This window comes from Stegodyphus dumicola, chromosome 8, assembly GCF_044657685.1.
Source record: "Stegodyphus dumicola isolate Sdum_Otavi_A_Nest chromosome 8, ASM4465768v1".
In the NCBI taxonomy this organism is placed as follows: Eukaryota; Metazoa; Arthropoda; class Arachnida; order Araneae; family Eresidae; genus Stegodyphus; species Stegodyphus dumicola.
The window spans coordinates 174,632,215-174,651,980 of NC_140775.1; the positions used below are offsets into that span (position 1 = coordinate 174,632,215).

The 19,766-nt window shown below is 30.2% G+C and overlaps 2 protein-coding genes across 9 annotated transcripts in view; one reads left to right on the forward strand and one right to left on the reverse strand.

Annotated features, from left to right (window-relative positions):
- LOC118194837 (uncharacterized) overlaps window positions 1-16,101 on the reverse strand; it is a 21,481-nt gene extending 5,380 nt beyond the window's left edge. For 3 of the 8 annotated variants that reach the window (XR_015042818.1, XR_004759154.2, XM_035366041.2), the window contains exons 1-5: window positions 15,726-16,101; window positions 13,194-13,313; window positions 11,820-11,910; window positions 8,193-8,311; window positions 6,665-6,833 (exon numbers count right to left, since the gene is read on the reverse strand). Coding sequence is in view for 3 of the 8 variants with exons in the window: in XM_035366041.2 (XP_035221932.1) it covers window positions 6,706-6,833; window positions 8,193-8,311; window positions 11,820-11,910; window positions 13,194-13,313; window positions 15,726-15,891 (624 nt within the window). In the remaining 5 variants the exon portion in view is untranslated. The remainder of the gene's footprint in view (window positions 1-6,664; window positions 6,834-8,192; window positions 8,312-11,819; window positions 11,911-13,193; window positions 13,314-15,725) is intronic. The other 5 variants (XR_004759153.2, XR_015042817.1, XR_015042816.1 and 2 more) reach the window with 3 other exon arrangements.
- An 893-nt stretch (window positions 16,102-16,994) lies between these two features.
- Window positions 16,995-19,766, forward strand: part of LOC118194841 (uncharacterized) — a 35,426-nt gene continuing 32,654 nt past the window's right edge. Inside the window, exon 1 of the mRNA XM_035366053.2 lies at window positions 16,995-17,121. Coding sequence (XP_035221944.2) covers window position 17,121 — 1 coding nt within the window. The 5' untranslated portion in view covers window positions 16,995-17,120. The remainder of the gene's footprint in view (window positions 17,122-19,766) is intronic.

Here is a 19,766-nt window from a genome sequence, read left to right on the forward strand (position 1 = left end):
CAATGTTTGTTTAAGATGTACCATTTACTCAATAAATACTTGGTCACAAACAGCAATGCAAGTGTGAAAAAGTGCTTTTTTTTTTTTTTTTTTTTTTTTTTTTCTCTCGTGGTGATCAATCAGTAATATTCTCAACTAGTTTTTATTGTCTGTTTCTATGACAACGATTTTTGACACGTAATCACATGTTTATTTGACGATTATTCGGCTCTCTATTTTTATCGCTTAATGTATACATTATGGATGACTCTGTATGGATTACTATTATTTTGGATGACTATTTAATATCTAATTAATAAAGAACTCTACCACTTGAGCATTCAGAAATGTAGCAGTTCTGAGTGCTCAAGTTAAATAGATAAAAAAAATGTGCAAGTTAAAGTTACTTACATTGTTTTATTCTTTTGCCAAAATACCTTCTATTGCAAAATAAAGAAGGAAAGAAATACCGAGCTCTTATCCAAAATACTAGAATCATACCATAATATTACAGGTTGATGGCAGATGATATCCAGGTGGTTTTTTACTTTATGGGAGAGTAATACCTTTTAAACAAAATTAGAACAACATAGATATATTAACTAGAACATTATCAGGCTGAGAACATTAACATGTATTTGGAACATGCTATGGAATAAATGTGATCTTTTAGTGGGTCATCTGGACAATTCTAACAAAGATTTTTTTTTTATTATAGCATTACTACAGGGTGATCAGCGAATAAGCCCTGATTTCAAAATTAAATATCTCTACAACAAAGATTGATAGAATTATGCGGTAAACTGTATGTTTATTAGCAAAACTGTAAAAATGGTGTAAAAAGTTTAGAAAATTTAGTTACGAAAATCATTAACAGATGGCGCTCTGCGCTAAAAACTCTTTCCCTGAAAGGAGTCCCCCCCCCCAAAAAAAAAGAGAAAAAGAAGAAGAAAACAATAAAGTGAAGCAGCCTTTGCAATCAAAATACAATTTTTTCAAAACGTTCACCATTTGAAACAATGAGGTGGCATAAATGAACAATGAAATTTGACATAATGTCTTGCAATGTCTCAGCGGAAATGGAATCACATGCAACACCAATCAACGATTCAAGCTCATCTAGAGTAGTGGGATTGTTTTGATAGAGTGTTTTTCAATGCACCCCACAATGCCACTTGTGACTTTGTGGAAATTACAAAGTCACAAGTACTCAGATCGGGAGAATATGGAGGCCAAGCTATTCCTGTGTCAGTAAATTGTGGATAATCTAATGCAATTTCTCTATTCCCAAAGTATTCATGAAGAAAGCGAAAAACTTTATCTGTTCGATGTGGTCGAACCCCCTCTTGCATGAACCAGTCAGTCGATACCTGGTCGATCATCCAATGCTATTTGAGCGCTGACAAATTGTTCCAAAATTGTAACGTAACGTTCAGTAGTTATCATTTCTCGTACGAAAAAAGGTCTGATAATGCCTCTGGTGCATACCGCAGTCCATGCAGTAACTTTAGGCGAATGCAGTGCTTTCTCTTCACACAAATGTGGATTTTCGGAACCCCATAATCTCCAGTTTTGTTTATTAACGATTCCATTCAAATGGAAATGTATCTCATCTGCGAACCAGATGCAGCTCACATCAAATCTGTTGTTGCCGATCATTGTTAGAATCTGATTCACAAAGTCAATCCCTTGTTGCACAGCTTTCATGGGAAACTTTGGCTGCATTTTCAGGAGTGACTACAGTTTACCTAGGCCCAACATTTCCCTTTCGGCCATGCTGCCAGTCCGTTCAAATTTCGTGAAGAGCAAGCGAATGGTTTTCGCATCGGGTCCAAGTGGAACATTGAATTGGTTTTGAAAACTGCGACGTGTTGCCGTAGATCTGTGTTCTAATCGGTGAAATTCCAGAACCAAAAAAAAAACACGTTCAATGGAATACATCATTTCACTTTCTACGCTAGCCTCTTTTCACTAGCCAACAGTCGTACTGATCATGTTCGACTTTGAAGCACATTTTAAAGGCTATTGAAAGGTCACTGCGATTAGAGCGCCATCTGTTAACGATTTTCGTAACTAAATTTTCTAAACTTTTGTACACCAATTTTACAGATTTGCTAATAAACATAAAGTTTACTGCATAATTCTATGGATCTTGTAGAGATATTCAATTTTGAAATCAGGGCTTATTCGCTGATCACCCTGTATGTACTCTCCACTTCTTATGTAATGGAGCTTCTTTATTTTTTTAAGAATCGGATGCTGAAACTCGAGCAAGCGTAACTGGCTGTATTCAAATTCATTCTGACAGCTTATATACCTATTCTTTTTCAAATGATCATGTACTGTTCTGATTAGAATATTTAGTCTGTTTGATAATTCTTGAACTGAATAATGATAAGAATAAGCTTTTTAGTAACAGCTTCTTTTATTAAGTCCTAATTTGAAGATGATCATTCAAAGTAAGCATTGTCCTGGAGGTTCAAATTTCCATATTTAAACTTTCAAAACACTAATGAACTGTGTAATCAGAAACAACACTAGCCATATATTACAAAAATTTCATGAGCAGTATGACAAGTGTTTTTTACCTTTTTTTAAAAAATAGAAGAGTATAATATAATGTTCGGGTTCTCTGTTCTCAGTACTGGAACGAAGCAAAAATTATGCCACAACACATGGTAGAATTACACAATGTGAGCAGAAAAGACTATATTTAAACATCCATTTTTTATCAAGCAAGAACAAGATTAACATTATCAGCAGTATGGAGATAATTAGAAGAAAATGTGCATCGAAGAGACTACAGACGCTTTTCAACAAAATCGCTGAACTTTCTGGATGACTCAGTAGATATTCAAATACATGTTAGTTGTAATACTGTCTTTCAGAATACTAAAAGACTAATCTAATGATTATCATTTTGCTCCCCAATTGATCACAAACTATCTCTATGATTCTAGTTAAAATCAGCTGATGCACTTCCATTCATGCATAGATTCTATTGGTAAGAAAAAGAAAGAAAGGTGATTTCAGAGATAAAACTATAGATTACCAGTCACTGAGACTTTAGTTTTCTCTCTGCATGAATCATAGCATGAGATTCTTTGCATGAATCAGTGCTTTTTGTGATATTAAAAGATTAAATGTGGTTTATGCATACTAATAGAATAAAACTGTGGTTAACAGTTATTCTGTATTGTCAAGTTCTAGTGAACTATTCCACATAAATGTAAATCCTCTATACAGCCTTTTATTTACATTATTTTATTGGCTTGGGTTTATTTATATTTAGCAAAACCTTTTTTGTTATACTTTATCCATATTCATTAAGCGTAATCTCTTATAGTCCATAGTTCTTTCATTTTGAAATAACAAAGCTTCTTTCTCATATTTTTGGCCATAGTTTTCATTGTTTCTGTGACTCATCAGCTGTTATACAAATTGGGGCTTCTGTTAACATGCTTCAACTATTGTCTCTTTTTGTAAATTACTTAGATCAAACATTATAAGAATCACTTCCATATCTTATTGCTAATACATGCAACTAAGAGTTTATAGCCAGCATAATTACTGCATATTTAATAGCATACTTGCAATATTAGGTTTAACAATTAATTTCCTTCATTTCTACCTCCTCTTTGCTAGGTGCATCCATTATTTCATCTAACACTCATACACAGATGTTCTCAAGAAATATCCCTTAAATATTCAGATTTCAAAATCAGGAGATGCTATCTTATCAAAAAATAGCTGTTACCCATCATGTGTTACAATACTACTTAAAGAAAAGGAAGTGTTTTAATTCTGTTTATTGAAGTGCTTTTGGATATGCAATATTTTTTGCTTTTCCATCTGGCACGTACACAAATAAATCAGAAGGTTTCCTGATGTGTGATCAGGCCACTTATAGCTGCCCATGTGAAAAACATTGATTTTCTAAATTTAATCCACAAACTTGTAGCAATTGTCTCTGTGCTTTGTTGATGGTCATTCCAAATGTGAGTCATACTAGAAACTGCAAACACTTAAATTCGAATGGCATATCTGTCAGAATCATTGGGATACATGACACTGAATGATGTCACTTGGAAACATGAATTGTACTTGCATATGTTTGCCAAGAAATGTTTTGATTGGCTTGTGTTATCTGATACCAAGGTTGATAATGGTCCATGTGGTGAATTTAATTATGGCAATTTCACTTTTTCACCTGCACAGCACATTACTGATGCTTCATTCTTAAATTTGAGAGCTCTGCAATACATGCATAATTTATCCATTTTTTGAACAACCACACTTGGATAAAGACGGTAATTACAATTAGTATTGTAACTGCATGCACCACGATTTAATCAGCATGTTCATTTGCATTGAGCAATGCATACTCTAATGTTTCTCAGCCTTGCTTCTTGTTGCTCATCTGTTTCACAAGAACAGGCTTGAGCAGCATGTACTCGAACATATTCCAGTCTTGTTTCCAATTGCTTATTTGTTTCTTGATGCCTTTTCTTTCATGCTTGAGGTGTAGATCAAGCAATCGATTTTAGTTTTGGTGGTATAATTGATTTCACAGCGATGATGTGTGATGTGATGCCTACTACAAATTCTCTTTCAAAATGCAGAGAAAATATGTGTGATGCAATAATACACATGTTAATGTGTATATGTTAATGCATGAAAAATTAAATATTTTACACTTTGTTGAACAATAACATACTTTATTTTAATTTGGGCAATGGCAACACATTTCTCTTAAATAGCAGAGTTTGAAATAGCAGAGTTTGTTTATTGAATTCAAGAAAAATTAATATACTTTCATTTTCTCAAGTGGCAACACAATTTTTTTTATACCGCCAATTTCTCTGATGAAATCTGAAATATATACATTTTACGCTTTGCAGAATGGCAATGCAAAACTTTTCAATCCCTGAGTTTTTAATCAAAAATTCATTAAATTAGCATAAAAAATAGATGTATATAAAGAGTGCAGGCCCCCACAGGCTGGTTTTTAAGAAATCTTATGTAGATAGTGGACTTCCTCTTGTTTTGAAGGTTGAGTGTGGCAAGTTTCATGAAGACTGAAATTAAACTGCAGATTTGTATAAATGGCAAACAAACATTCATTTATATATATAAATAGATTGCTATCTGTAGAGTTAAAATTCTAAATGACAATTTTGATAATATTTTAGTTTTCAATTCTCTATAAAAATTATTTAATAGATTTAATATACTGGGTAAATCCATGGAAATTTTTATTAAAAATATTTAGCATAATATTAATTCAAATTTATCATAAATCTTGAAGAAGGCCCGAGATCCAAAAACTCAGCTTTTTAAAATTTTTTTCCACATCATTTGAATTTTTCAAATCCTGACTTAAAAAGTCATTAAATGTTTTAATTCAGAACTTCAGGAAGATTGATTTTATTCATACCCAATGAAAGTTTCATCAAAAAAAGAATACAACTGTTTCACTTTCAACTTCATACCTAAATTATTAGCATAGTTTCATGGCCCTGAATGCAACATTTCAAGTATCCTTTCATGAACTTCTAAAATACACAAATATTTTACCTTTCTTCCTTTTTCTGGAGATAATTTAGTATTCCATGCTTAATACTTAAATTAATAAAATTTTAAATTAAAAAAATAAAATTTTTTAATTAATTAAAGTTACTAATTAATTAGTTAAAAACAATCTAGAAAATTATAAAATATTTACAAAAAAAATTCCCAAATTAAGTTGAGATGAATTAACTTCAATTTTCAAGAGTTTTAATTATGCATTTCATCTATTAACTTTAATTTGTATCTTCTTAATAAATATAGATGTACTAGTTTGACTAGACTGAAGAATACTCCTTGTATTATCACGAAGTTGTTGTTTCGTTTATCGCCAAGTTGTTGTTTCATTTATGGTAACTTGAACAGTTGAATGTTCCGTAAAAATACTTTTTACCTAGAATTGTGTGCTCCTTTGACTTTTTAAGTGAAAAATATCAATGTGTACATGGACAAAGTCAAAGGAGTGCGCAATACCAAGTTTGTGCAATTCTCTGATGTTTTTTTAAATGAAAATAGGTCGACATGTACATGGATAAAGTCAGGGGAGTATGTAATGCCTAGTTTGTGCAATTCTGCGATTTTTTTTTAAAGTGAAAATAGGTCAATGTGTACATGGATACCAAGTTTGTGCAATTCTGCGATTTTTTTTTTTTTAGTGAAAATAGGTCAATGTGTACATGGATACCGAGTTTGTGCAATTCTTTGATTTGTTATTTTGTCTTTGTGTAGTGGCAATGTTTCCGCTGCTACACAAAGACAAAATAACAAGTCAAAGAATTGCACAAACTCGGTATCCATGTGCCACCAAAAATCGTCAATTTTCGCCAAGGGGTACCCGTTAATATACTTTTACCAAAGGTATTTTTTAAAAACTATATTTTAAAATTTGTTTTCAATTTGATGCACTTTTAAAAATTTTCCTGTAACTATATACTTTTATTGCTAAATGAAGATTTTATTCTTTTCTTTGTATTATTATTCTTATGCAGAATTTGAGATACAAAAGATTTCAAAGACTGAACTACGATCTGGATTTAGATTCAAGAAAATTTAGTATTTGTCTCACATGTAATTTAAATCAACAACAAAGAACGTAAAAAAATAACAGATTACTTACCAAAATGATTTTATACCCACTAAAAAATATTTAAATCTAAGTCATCGTATCTTTTTAGATATACTTTTAAAAGGAAATTTTTTCCTTAAAACCTCATTTTCATCGGCTTCTTCCTTAGGTGGACTATAAAGATACTTCAAACTAACCAGCAACCATATTAGTGTCAATGCTGAAAAAGTAAATTTTAAAATTTATATTAAAAGAATTAAAATTACATAAAGTTTCATTCTAAATAATTATACCTCTTACTGCAACTACAGTTTAAATTACATGATCATTAACATGAATTGTATTTTTAAACTATGTTTGGTATTACTAGTTGAAAATTTGTAAAATTAAAAAAAAATTAAGATTTAATTTGCATGTTAGTAAGACAGAAAAATACTTCGTACACCTAATTTATTTTTTGTTGCTAACTGAAAAAATAGTTTTATTATTTTATAATACTGATAGCATAAAAACATGGAGTAATTTAGAATATGGCAGGATATATGTAAATACACATATATGTAATATACACATAAAGCATAATAATAATTAAAATTTTTATCTTCAAATTTATTTGTTCTAATCAAATAAGGAGTAATTTAGAATATGGAACAAAATGAGTTAAGAGACAACACTGTGCTGGAAAAATAAGATTACAGGATGGTAAGTCTATTTAACATTGATAAAATGACTATGTAGCTAAATTGGCGAGATATTGCCAAGCTGGAGATGTTTTTGGCAACTAAATTTTGTTGGCAAACTTGGAAATCATTTGGCAACATTTTGGTTTGGTCCCTGTATCACGATAATAAATATTCTGATTCAATACGTGTAATTGATCCTATGTGTAACTGTGACTGTATCCAAGGCTATGAGTTCAAAGTATTGAGATATCTCTGCGTCAGCTTCATTCTTTTAGATGCAAATTGCACTGTATTGCGTTTAATGTTCTCAGTAGTTTGAAGTGTAATTACTGATTGTAGTCTGTGATACTATGAAGAAACTCTACGGATATTTTTGTGGAAAGTGTTTCTTTTAGTAAAATAAATTTCATTGAGCTATCATCAAATCTGTGTGCATTCAATCTATTTCAAATCTGTATGCATACAACAATATTATTAGATGCACAAAACAAAATACGTAATCATACTTTTTATCTTCACCAAGCTTATTTGTTCTAGTCAGCATTAATCAACCAAAATGTACATACTTTAACAAACATCAAAGAAATACTATAATAAAGGCAAATGTAATAATTAGTTTCCTATTATTATTTACTTAACTGCACTTGTTAAAGACTGTTTTTTGTGTATGACAATTTCTTGTAATATTGAATTTTTAAAAAATGCAGAATTTTTATATTGTCAAAGAAGTTAGGATTAAGTTATCTTGGATTAGAATTAATGTACTGTTACAGAACAAATGAATGTCATATTAGCTAGGATTTTTACATTTCATTATTCAAAAATGGATGATCTTTTATAACGTGTTTTAGACAAGGTTAATAAAAATACTACCATAAAGGAGGAGGAAAACTTACCACTTAGTGCACATGGATAAATAGTTGGACCATGGATTAATACTGTTTTATGAAAGAATGCTTCCATGCCAAAGAAACATAAATAAATGACTATCACACATATTGCTAAAGCGATGATCCTATAAAATGAATATTCTTTATAAAGAACAGAAAATAATCTGTACAATGCAGTACTTTTTAATCATCCATACCCCTATTTTCAACATAAACTGCCATCTTTTCAAATATATACATGACAATAATAACATGTCCATATCATATATATGAATTTACATGCTGAGTGACATCAAATGAAATGAATGACGAGAAGCTATTGATTTTTCATTGGGGTATGGATAACCAAAAAGTACCATTTTATTACATAAATGGCTTTTTAAATATCTATACCAGGTATCGGCAACCTATGAGCCACAGGTCACCGAGTGACCCATTTCATAGTTTCAAGTGACCCACTTGATTTTCAGAAATGAAGTATAATATATAAATATGAAATAAACACTTGAAGAATATATAAAAGAATAAACCAAAATAAAAAATAACAATAACATTTTTGTTTGATTACAAAGTTGTTATGTTATAAAACATAAATATGAAATAAACACTTGAAGAATATATAAAAGAATAAACCAAAATAAATAATAACAATAACATTTTTCTTTGATTACAAAGTTGTAGTAACAAACATGAATTTTTATTTTTAAAAATTAAAAATCAGAACGTAATTTTATGGAAAAATTCATACATTGGCAATGCTGTTCCATAGTCCATAATTCTAAAACATAAATCTTTGCATTTTGTTTGCATTCGATTCAACTTAAAAATGTGAGCAAATATTTTCACACATGAAATTTATTTTAAGTAAAAACAGGAGTAGCTTAATTATCAAAAGTTCAGATACTTAAGATGAATAGGCCAGACTTGAATAAACTGATGTCACAAACTGAGCATCAGGAGAGCCATTGATATTAAAGAGAAAAATTAAGTTATACTATTTGCTTTTATATTAATCAAAATTAGAATTTAAATTTTTATGTTTGAAGTTTAAAACATATAGTCATTATTTTCTCAAATTTATCTTATTATTAACCAAGAAAGATTATTGTTCTAAAATGAAAATACCTCTTCTTCTTAATACACACATTTGGGCTGATTTTGTCTCGCAGCCAAACAAGGTGATGATCAGACAGATGATCTTTAATTCAGAATCGCCCAGGACTTGGGCGATTCTGAATTAAAGATCATCTGCTTAAATTTAGTAGGATGGCATGTAGAAATAATAAAATTAAAAATGCTAAACAATTGTTCATGAAGCAATGAAGCATTTATTATCTCGAGGGAATAAAAATTTACACAAAAGCGCAATGTTTATTTGTTTGCTTTATTAAACATATCTTTCTGTGTAAGTTGTTAAATTTACTTCACATAATTTCTTGTTCAGTTGCAAAGATCCACTATCTAAGTCCTGTAATTGCCAAGTTGAGAATTCCCACTGAATTATCAATCACAATTTTTTTGTTCTTGGCAACCTCTTTGTCACTTTCTTTACTATCAGTAGCAATATTGTCTGCATTTAGAAACAACCTCACTACAAATTTTGTATAGTGTTTTATTTTAACACAGCTTAGTTAGCATCTCCTTTACATTATTACGGATGCATCATGAGATTGGTGACTAAAGAAATAATGCCAAGCATAATTCTTATGTTCTGCTATGTATTTTCTGCTTATAAGCATAATTCTTATGCTCTTCTATCTGTCTTGCTCCTGCCACATGTTGTGGAAGTTGTTAAGTCTGAATTACCGTATATAAAAATGATAGCTTAAAAATAAGGAAAAGATTAGATTTTTACATATGCCAAAATGCAGCTTATTTAAAAGAAATCATTTACTTTATGAAATTAAACATTTTCATTATCGGATAACATTGAGTTCGTTTCAATTATATCATCAAGCGTTTCATCGAATTTTGTTTCATCTTTACCATCAGTGTTATTTTGATCCATAAATTATCCATTTCATCTTTCATCAACACCAAACATCCTTGGTGCAGCACAGTTTCCATTTTCTTTCACAAAATAAATGGCTTTGCATTTGAAAACAGCACTGTATTTCTTTCTTTTAGCAGAAGCCATATTTACTATTAAAAGGAGCTCTAGATCAACTGTATTTCAACTACAGCAAATGCGATTTACTACAATTTTCACTTCAAAATCATGGCTTCAAATGACTACAGAAAGAGAAAACATCTAACTCCTAATTCCATGAATTCATTCAGGTTGGAAGTGGTCTAAAATATAATTCTTCTAGACATCTGCATTAAATACAATTCACACTCTTTGCCGGAATATTTACTCTCTCAAGCATTTAACACACACACATATTGCTCTCATTATCGCTTGTCAATGTGGTTTACTTTTGTATGAAAGGCCAGGGCAAATGTTCGAATAAGTGACCTCAAAAATAAAAGCATTGCAAATATATCTTTTAGGGGTACTTTTCCGTTTTGCCAGTGCAAGTGATACAGTCGCCAATAATGGTAGAAGTGATGCCAAATGGAATATCCTCATTGGTAACCTTTTGCGCCTCATTTTTAAAACAAGTCACAGCCATTTCTTATCAGATTGATTGTTTCTTTCAATACTGGCATACAATTACATAGAATTTTTACCAGATAGTTCAATTTTATGCCCTAAGGCCCTTGCCCTTCGTGGTAATTAAGTCAATTAGGATGCAATCACGCTGCACACCCAAAGGCGAAAATATAGAAAAGGCAAAGTCAAGGGTTAAATTCATTAATTCTAATGAGAATGCACTAGCAAAGTAAAGCACTGCGGTTTTAGATAATTTCTGAGTAAGGCTATTCATACAAATTGAAATAAATCTTTCATTTAAACTTGTATTCCAAATTAAGATTTAACTTGAAATTAATGTAAATAATTACTAAGAAAATTAGATTTTTGTAGCGTAGTTTACGTAAGATGAGATCACTTGGGGTCATGCAATATGAACCAGCGAATCAGGATGTTGAACCATAAAAGCATAGTAAATTCTTAAATTAATGTCTTTTGACAAATTTATTGTCTTTATTTATTGGCTTTTTACAAAATTTTAAACTATATTAAAATGTTTATGTCTTCAAAATAAAAAATTCTTAAGATCTAACATTTGTTAAAATTTTTTATATGTATATTGTATACTAATTCAGAAGTCAAACAACAAAAATCAGCGTTATATTTTCAAATTTTCACAGGACTAGTTTCGATGGTTTTACCGAACCACCATCCTCAGCTGCAAAAGTGCAAAATTTGCACTCATTCTAAAAGTTCTGCCCTCCTTAAATTCTAAAACTTTTGCCCTCTCTGAATTCTGGCAACAGTCCTATTAAGAGGTTAGCATTCTTCTATCTGATGCAAATATAAAGCCCTTCCTCGCACAGGTGCAGTGGATAAACGTACGTAGGCGGTGAAAATCAGGAGTGGCCAAAATCTCGCATTACCATGACTTGTAAGTAATAACTTTTTTATTACAAGTAATTACTTTCAAAAGAACTTAAAAGTAAATATTAAAAAGTATTTATAGCATTTATATAACAGTTTATCCAAGTCATAAAAAGGTAAATGTAACTTACTTCTTCTCGTCAATAAAAAAGAAGCAATTTAAAAGTACAATGCCATTAATAAGTGACCAAAATCCATACATGTGTTCAAGTACAGGTCCTTCTACAAAAAGAAAAATATATTTTATAACCTGGGAAATGAAAGGTATCATAAAATACAAATGACTAATTCAACGAAATGCAATTAATTAGTTTTTGATACAGGTACTTTATTTTAAAAAGAGGAAATGAAAATTAATCATTTGAAAAAACCTGCAAAATCTTTCAATTTGCACAGTTTAATTAACATCTGTAAACTGTCATGCTTTAATTAATATTCAAATTAGACATTACTAAATAATGAATACAGTCAAAAGTCGTTAATTCGGACACCCAGAATCCGGAGTGATCTATAATCCGGACCTCAAAGCTACAAACTTTCTGCGCACGCATTGCGTTGACGCATGACTGACGTAAGACTTTTACGGCTGTGAATATGCGCGTGTGCATGTGCGTAATACGTTTATGCTTGCGCCTTTAATGTATAACGGACGGTATAAGCTAAGCTAAAATTATCTAATTCAGTTAATGTTGCAGATTGCGTTGTTCCTGAATCTTCAAATCGGATCCGGCTTATTATTTTTTGTAGACTGTTAGAGCAATTTTATAAAAGTAAGCTTGAACTTTCGATTATGTCAAATAGAATTTCCGATATGTATTTACTATTATGTAAAGGATCTACAAAGCGAAAGTATGTTTAGAAGTCCATTAAACAAAAAGTGGAATTGCTGCAAAAATGGATAAAGGCATATCCTTCGTTTCTCAAACCATTCCGAAATCTGTTTATCAATTTCACGCTGCTCTGCAGCCCGGGGGGGGGCGCCGAAACGCCGCGGCGCGCAATGAATTGGAAGTTAATCTGTCAGCACTATCCTTATCTTCAGGGCAGATGTTTTTATTTTATTTCGCTTCTAATTCCTTACTAAATGTAGTATTTCATCTCGATGTACTCCGTCTTTGATATGATTTAAATCAAATTCCTCGTCATTATAATTCGCTTTCGATAAAGAAGAAAGTGATACAGAGGTTATTGAAAACGAAAAAATTTTGATTGACAAATTAGTCGGTATTCTCGACACAGCAATTATAGGACTTTGACAGCGGAACTTTGTAACTGAAGAAGAAATTATTTCTGTTCATAGAATTAAAGAGAAAGTATTATCACATAAAACAAAGCAACTTAAACAACTTACATTGAAAGAAATTTTTTAATAAAATAAACAAATAAATATTAAGCTTTTTTTTTTTTTTTTGTAAATTTTGATACCCTTTAGATCGTAATTGTTCTTTATTTTGTAAATTGCGGTTTCATATTTTTAATTTTATAATTTCTGCATGCCATCTTACCAGATTTAAACTGATGATCTATAATCCGGAATTGCCGAAGATCCGAAGAGTCCGGATTAACCACTTTTGACTGTATCATCCAGGGTTCTAGATGGTTTGCCGCTGGTATGGAGAAGGTAACTAATTGAGAGTGGTAATGTTTAATATCAAAGTTTATTTAGTTTTCAGGAATACTTCTTATTTTCTGAGATGGTTGCCATAACAAGATTCACTATACTCATCTATTAATTAACAAGATATAACATAATTTATTTAACATGATATAAATATTCATGTATTAAGTATAGAAATATATTTTTTATTTAATGGAAATCATTTTCTCCAAATAAAGAAGGAAAAAAAATAGAGTTCCATTACATCATGCATTGTATCTGCAGCATTTTCTAGTCATGAGGAAAAAAAGAAAAAAAAAAAAAAAAAATACATTGCACAATGGCAAAGAGTAAGCCTTGACAGATGACAGGCTAACAAGCAGTTAAACTGGAATGTTCAATGAAATTTCATTATATATTTATTGAACATTAGAAGAGCATAACTAAAAATAAAGAGATCAGAAAAGAAAAAAAAAAAAAAGGAGCAACTGAAAATCTTTTCATGAGAGGTTAAATTTAAAACATAAATTTCAACATTCAGTTCAACTTGTTGAATGTCTACCATATTTTACCTTAAGTTTATTCTCCAATAATTAAGCAAGTATGTTGCATGTGGAATTTTGTGGCTTTTTCCCATGTTTAACACTGACATAAAGTAGCCTTTGTTTGTAAAAACATTCATGATGGCATTGTTTCTAAAATAAACAGCTTCAAATTCTTTACCTTAAAATATAATCTAATATAACTTCAAAGCAAACAATGTGACATTGCATATTTCTTTGATGCATGTATTTCATTATAAGCAGTGATTAGCTATAGGAAGTTGTTAAATTGGTATATAATTTACAAGCCTCTTTTCTTTTGTTTAGATCTCGAAAATTCTATCTATATAATTAATGCTTTAAACTCATACAGAATTTCTGAAAATAATTTTAAGGATAATTTAATTGCATTTTGTTCTGATTGAGCTAGTGTAACTTTAAGAAGAAAACTGGCAGTTGTAATTAAACTTCAGCAAAAATTTCCTAACATTTACATTAATGAAATGATTCAATTTGGAATATTTATTGATAAATTGCATGCTCTTTACTACCCTCTCCCCAAATCACATGAATTAAATGAGATTTGTAAAGATCTAAGTGTCAAAACATTAAAAATTCATCATGTGTTTGGACCATGATGAGCAACACATAGTTCCTAGATTGCTCTTGCTATACAACGGAACTATCCAGCTATATGGAAAAATTTTACATTGAACATAACTGATTCCTAAATTTGGAATTTTTCAAAGACCTGGTATTAATTACAGTTATCCTATAGGAATTGTCATATCTAATGTTTTTGATTTAAACCTTTAAAAATTACAAAAAAAGTTTTTCTTCAAGCAGAACTATTTTTATTTTTTATTTTTATTAAAAAGTAAAATAATTTGTTAGAATTTGATATTTTATTTTAATACAATACACTGCATATCCCTAGTTAGATACACTAGTAATAATGCATTAATTCAAAATAAAAGTACAAACAGTAGATACTTCTTAACACCTAAATACACGATGTCCCTTATATACAACTTAAGCATTTCGTAAAAGAACAAATTATCTTCATGAACATTTTGTTTGTATGAAAAGTGACTTAACATCACACTTTGCTATTACAGAGTTAGTTATTGCAGAAGAGGTGTGGTTCTGTTTCAGTAAATTCCTTCGGTCAAAAGCAAACCATGAAAACAGCAGGATTTAGGACCGAGGAAATTTTCCCATGTTACATGAAACATTGCTACATCTGTAGGATGGCAGCATCTAGAATGCAGTATCATAAGACACAATGTTGATCATTTTTTAAGTGTATCATTAATGAAGAATGCTGTTAGAATCTTTTATGCAATTTACATCTTCTTAGAAGAAGAGAATGTAATTATTACTTGCAAATGATGAAAGAACACTGAATGTGCTATGAAAAATACTTTAACATTTTCAATGTTACTTTATCATTTTGTTACCATATACACAAATGGTCTGCTAATTAATTAATTAGCATTCATTTGCCAAATTGAAAGTATGCAATTTTAACTATAATAATTGAAAGTATGCAGCAATATTAATAAGCATAACAACTTCCAAGACTCAAATCAAGTGAGCAAGAGAAAAATTTATGTGATATATGTGCGACTATGTAAAATCATTCTGTGCACTTATGGTTTCATTAGGAGAGGGAGTAAGAAAAGGGGCGGGACAAAGAAATATGCATAAAATATAAACATAAAATGATTTAATCATTTGAAAATTACGAGACAAACCATTCGATAACTTAAGAGAATATTTTATTGTAATTCAGTGAGGTAAACATGAAGCCAGAATAAATATAGTTTATACTAAATTCTTATACATTGTTTGGGTAAATACACATCAAGTAATAAACACAAAATCAATATTCTAACCTTTACTTTTAAAACCAGTAGACTTCCATAACTGAGAATCAATGGCAAAAAATTTTGAATGAACAAAATTATCCTGAGTAAAGCAACGAAATGCAGCTCCGAAATTTGTAAATGCAATAAATGCAATCCAACATCGAAGGGTAACTGTCATCCAATGCGGCATCATATTTGCGATTTCAAAAAATCCATTCTCGTTACTTAATCACGTTTTAAAAGAAACCAAATGCCTTATAAACAGATTATTGTATATTTTTCAGTATCAATGTCGGTCTTTACGAAGTACAGTTTAGCATAAAACTGAAGGAAAACAAGAAACACACATGCCTATGGGATAACAGAAACTATAGCAGACATACAAATGAAATGTTAATGCCAATTCTTGAATAGTAATTTTCTACTCTCTCAGCAAAAATTCATTTACAATATATTGAAACGCATTCGATACATAAAATTCAGTCATTACTCTTTTTTAAAAAATTAATTTAAATTTATAGTATAGATTTTTTAAGCTTGTTTCAAACGCTTTAATATTTTTTTTGGGGGGGAGGGGGGGTAATCGGTTCCTTTACTCTAATTTCAATTTTTTTTCTTTCATTTTACAAAATATTATAACATTTACAGCTGAAAATGTTTTTACTACAATTTATGACTGATGAATTTCTTTATGATTATTTCCATAAATAGCATTCTCAAATCTCAAAAGTAAAACATTTCAAACAAGCACTACGTTGAAATGAACTAAGTTGAAAACAGCGAAAAATGTTTGTAGAATAAGACATAACACTAATTTAGTAAATTTGGCATTTAATAGCGAAATGGTTAATTTAGGTATTTCATCAATAAAAAAATTTATGATACTCAGTTAAACGCTTCATAAATATCTGTATGCATTAAGGAGTGTTGACCCGCCCGATGGCGGACCGACATATGGATTTTTAAACTGACGGAAAATATGTCAGGAATAATAATAATAAAAAAATAGTGTATTATCCTGTGATTTTTAAAATTCTGCTGTAAACTATTATTTTAGAAATAAATTTAATATTTTTCAACTGAATTTTGATTACCCGAATTCTAAATAACCTGTAATTATTCTCATACATAAATATTTTATAATTTTCCAAAGAATAAAATCATATATTAGTGTCTGAATCTTATAAAAGCATCTCTTTTAAAAATGTGGATTTTATTTCCTTTTGCAAAGTGTTGTTTATTATTAAATTAAAATTAATTCTAAGCTTCATAATAAGTATTCTACATTTATAATTTTTTTTTTTTTTTTTTTTTTTTTTTACGTTCCTGTCTTTGGAAACATTTTTGGTGATTCTGCAAGAATAGTTAATTGAAAATAATGAAGATGAGATCATTTGTGAAACAGTTTTTTTAGACCTTGGAAGTAAATTCACATTTATTATATTTATTTTGAATTAATTTATTCAATTCTATTAGATTTATTAGCTTCAATTTATAAATATCTTGGATGCTATTACAAGTTAATTAAATCTCTTTTAGATACATAGAATTATTTATTTTTTATTATGTTGTTGCTTGTTATCAAAATGCTTATTAATTCTAGGCTTCAAAATACATACTTTATATTTAGAATTTTATTATTATGCATCTATTTGTTTGTTTGCTTATATATTATTATTATGTATATGTTTGTTTATTATGTATATATTATATATTTGTTACTGGAAAAGCCTTAAATGACGCCTTGTTCAAGAACTGTTATTGGAATTAAATAAAAATGATATTATCTGCCTTTTAAATATATTTCTTGAATTATAAACCTTGAAAAATAATTTTGCTTTAGACTTTCTAAGTAAGTTATCGTTCAACATATTTATTTAATGATTTTGTAATTTATTATGTTTATTCGCGTAAATTTTTGAAGAAAGTAGAGAACGTCATTTTAAAATATGTCGTCAATTTTATTTCGATTGGTTACACTGCTTTTTGCCGTACGAATATGTCATAAGAAATAATACTAAAAAGTAATTGCTATTTTGTTGCATTTATAGGCATCTGCGTATAATACATATTTCATATTTTTTGGAATAAGTATGGAGTGAAAAGAATTCATGCATGCATGTGTGTGTACACATACATACGTACATGCACATATACCTACATAATTTCTGAACGCTGTCACGATAACAGAAAAGTACGACTTAATTTTAAAAGGCAGACGATAATTCCTGTGATGTATTGTTACTGGCAAGACAGTAATTTCGATTTGCACAAATAGATAGCGTTATGTTCGTTTTGTTATTCTTCTATCAATCTCATCATTCTTTCTCTTTTGGATTTGGAAGCCGACAATTTTACGTTGCTATAGAAACCAAGGAGGTTAGAATTCTAACCTTCCTTCATAGAAACATATTCCGTGTATATTCCTTTACAATTGTTAGCATACGGTTAGTTTTAACATGGTGTGCAAGAAATAAACATTTTCGGCATATTTTACTTTTTTATTTTCACGAAGGCAAAAAAGCGGCTGAGGCTTACAAAAAGATATGTGAAGTTTATGGTGTTGATTGCTTAACAGAATGCATGTGTCAGAAATGGTTTAAAAGGTTTCTCTTTGCAGATTTTTCACTTGAAGATGACCAACGTTCTGGCTCTTCTGAAGTTGATGATGACAAAATTAAAACCATAATTAAATCGAATCATTATATAACTGTCCGAGATATTGCAAAATGGTTAAATGAATCACCCACGACAGTTGAAAATCACATAAGATTCTTGAACTTGTTAAGAAACTCGATATTTTGTTCCTACTTAAACTGAAAGGAATACACTTAAATAAGAGCTAGCACAATATTTGCGCTACTCAGTTCAAACGTGTTGCAATCAACATTTTTTTAAATGAATTATTAAATTATTATTAAATAATGATGAAATTATTAAATGATGATGAAAAATGGATCGTCTACAATAACATTAATAAACAAAATTATGGCCCAAGCATAATGGATCAGCACAAATCATACTGTAAGCTAAATTGCATCAGAAAAAGATCATATTGTCAACTTGGTGGGATTACAAAGGTTTGTGCATTTTGAGCTGCTTCCAAGCAACCAAACGATCAACTCAGATGTTTATTGCAAAACAACTTATGAAATTGGAAGGAACAGCCAAAGAGAAAAGACCAGAATTTGCAAATCGCAACCCACCACAATAATGCGAGGCCTCACTCATCTTTTGCAACACTTATGAAATTATTGGAGTTTGGTTGAGTGATATCGCATCTTCCATATAGCCCCGACCTTGCACCACCGGATAATCATTTATTTCGAAGTTTACAAAGCTTTTCAAATGATAAAAATTTCAGTAACAACGATCATCAATAAATCGCACTTGGTTGAGTTTTTGACTGTTCTTTTACAAGGGTTTTTTTTAATTTTTTTTTCAAAAACTGAATCATAAAGTTACCAGAAAAATGCAAAAGGTCATCGAACAGAATGGAAGTTATTTGACTCTGTTCATTTTTTGTGTAGGAAAAATTGAGTTGGTACTTTTCCGTTTCGTCGGCGCAAATCTAGCCAAGCAGACTTTGTTGGCGACATACAGCATACAGTATACACATAAAAAATTTTAACAAATGGTTAGTTCTAAGAATTTTTTATTTTTAAGGCATAAACATTTTAATATGGTTTAAAATTTTGTAAAGAGCCAATAAATAAAGATAATAAATTTGTAAAAAGACATTACTTTAAAAATTTACTATGCTTTCATGGTTCAACATCCTGATTCGCCGGTTCGTATCACGTGACCCCAAGTGATTTTATCTCACGTAAACTACGCTACAAAAATCTAATTCTCTCATCAGAACCGTAGCTAGGGTTTTTAGCGCCCGGAGGCAGCTGAAGATTTTGCGCCCCTTCTATGTGCCAAGAATAGGAAATATTTCATTCTAAGATGTCATAGTATTAAACTGGCGCCCCCTAGATACCGCGAGCGGGGACAGATGTCCCCCCTTGCCCCACCCTAGCTACGCCCCTGTCTCTCAGCAATTATCTACATTAGTTTTAAGTT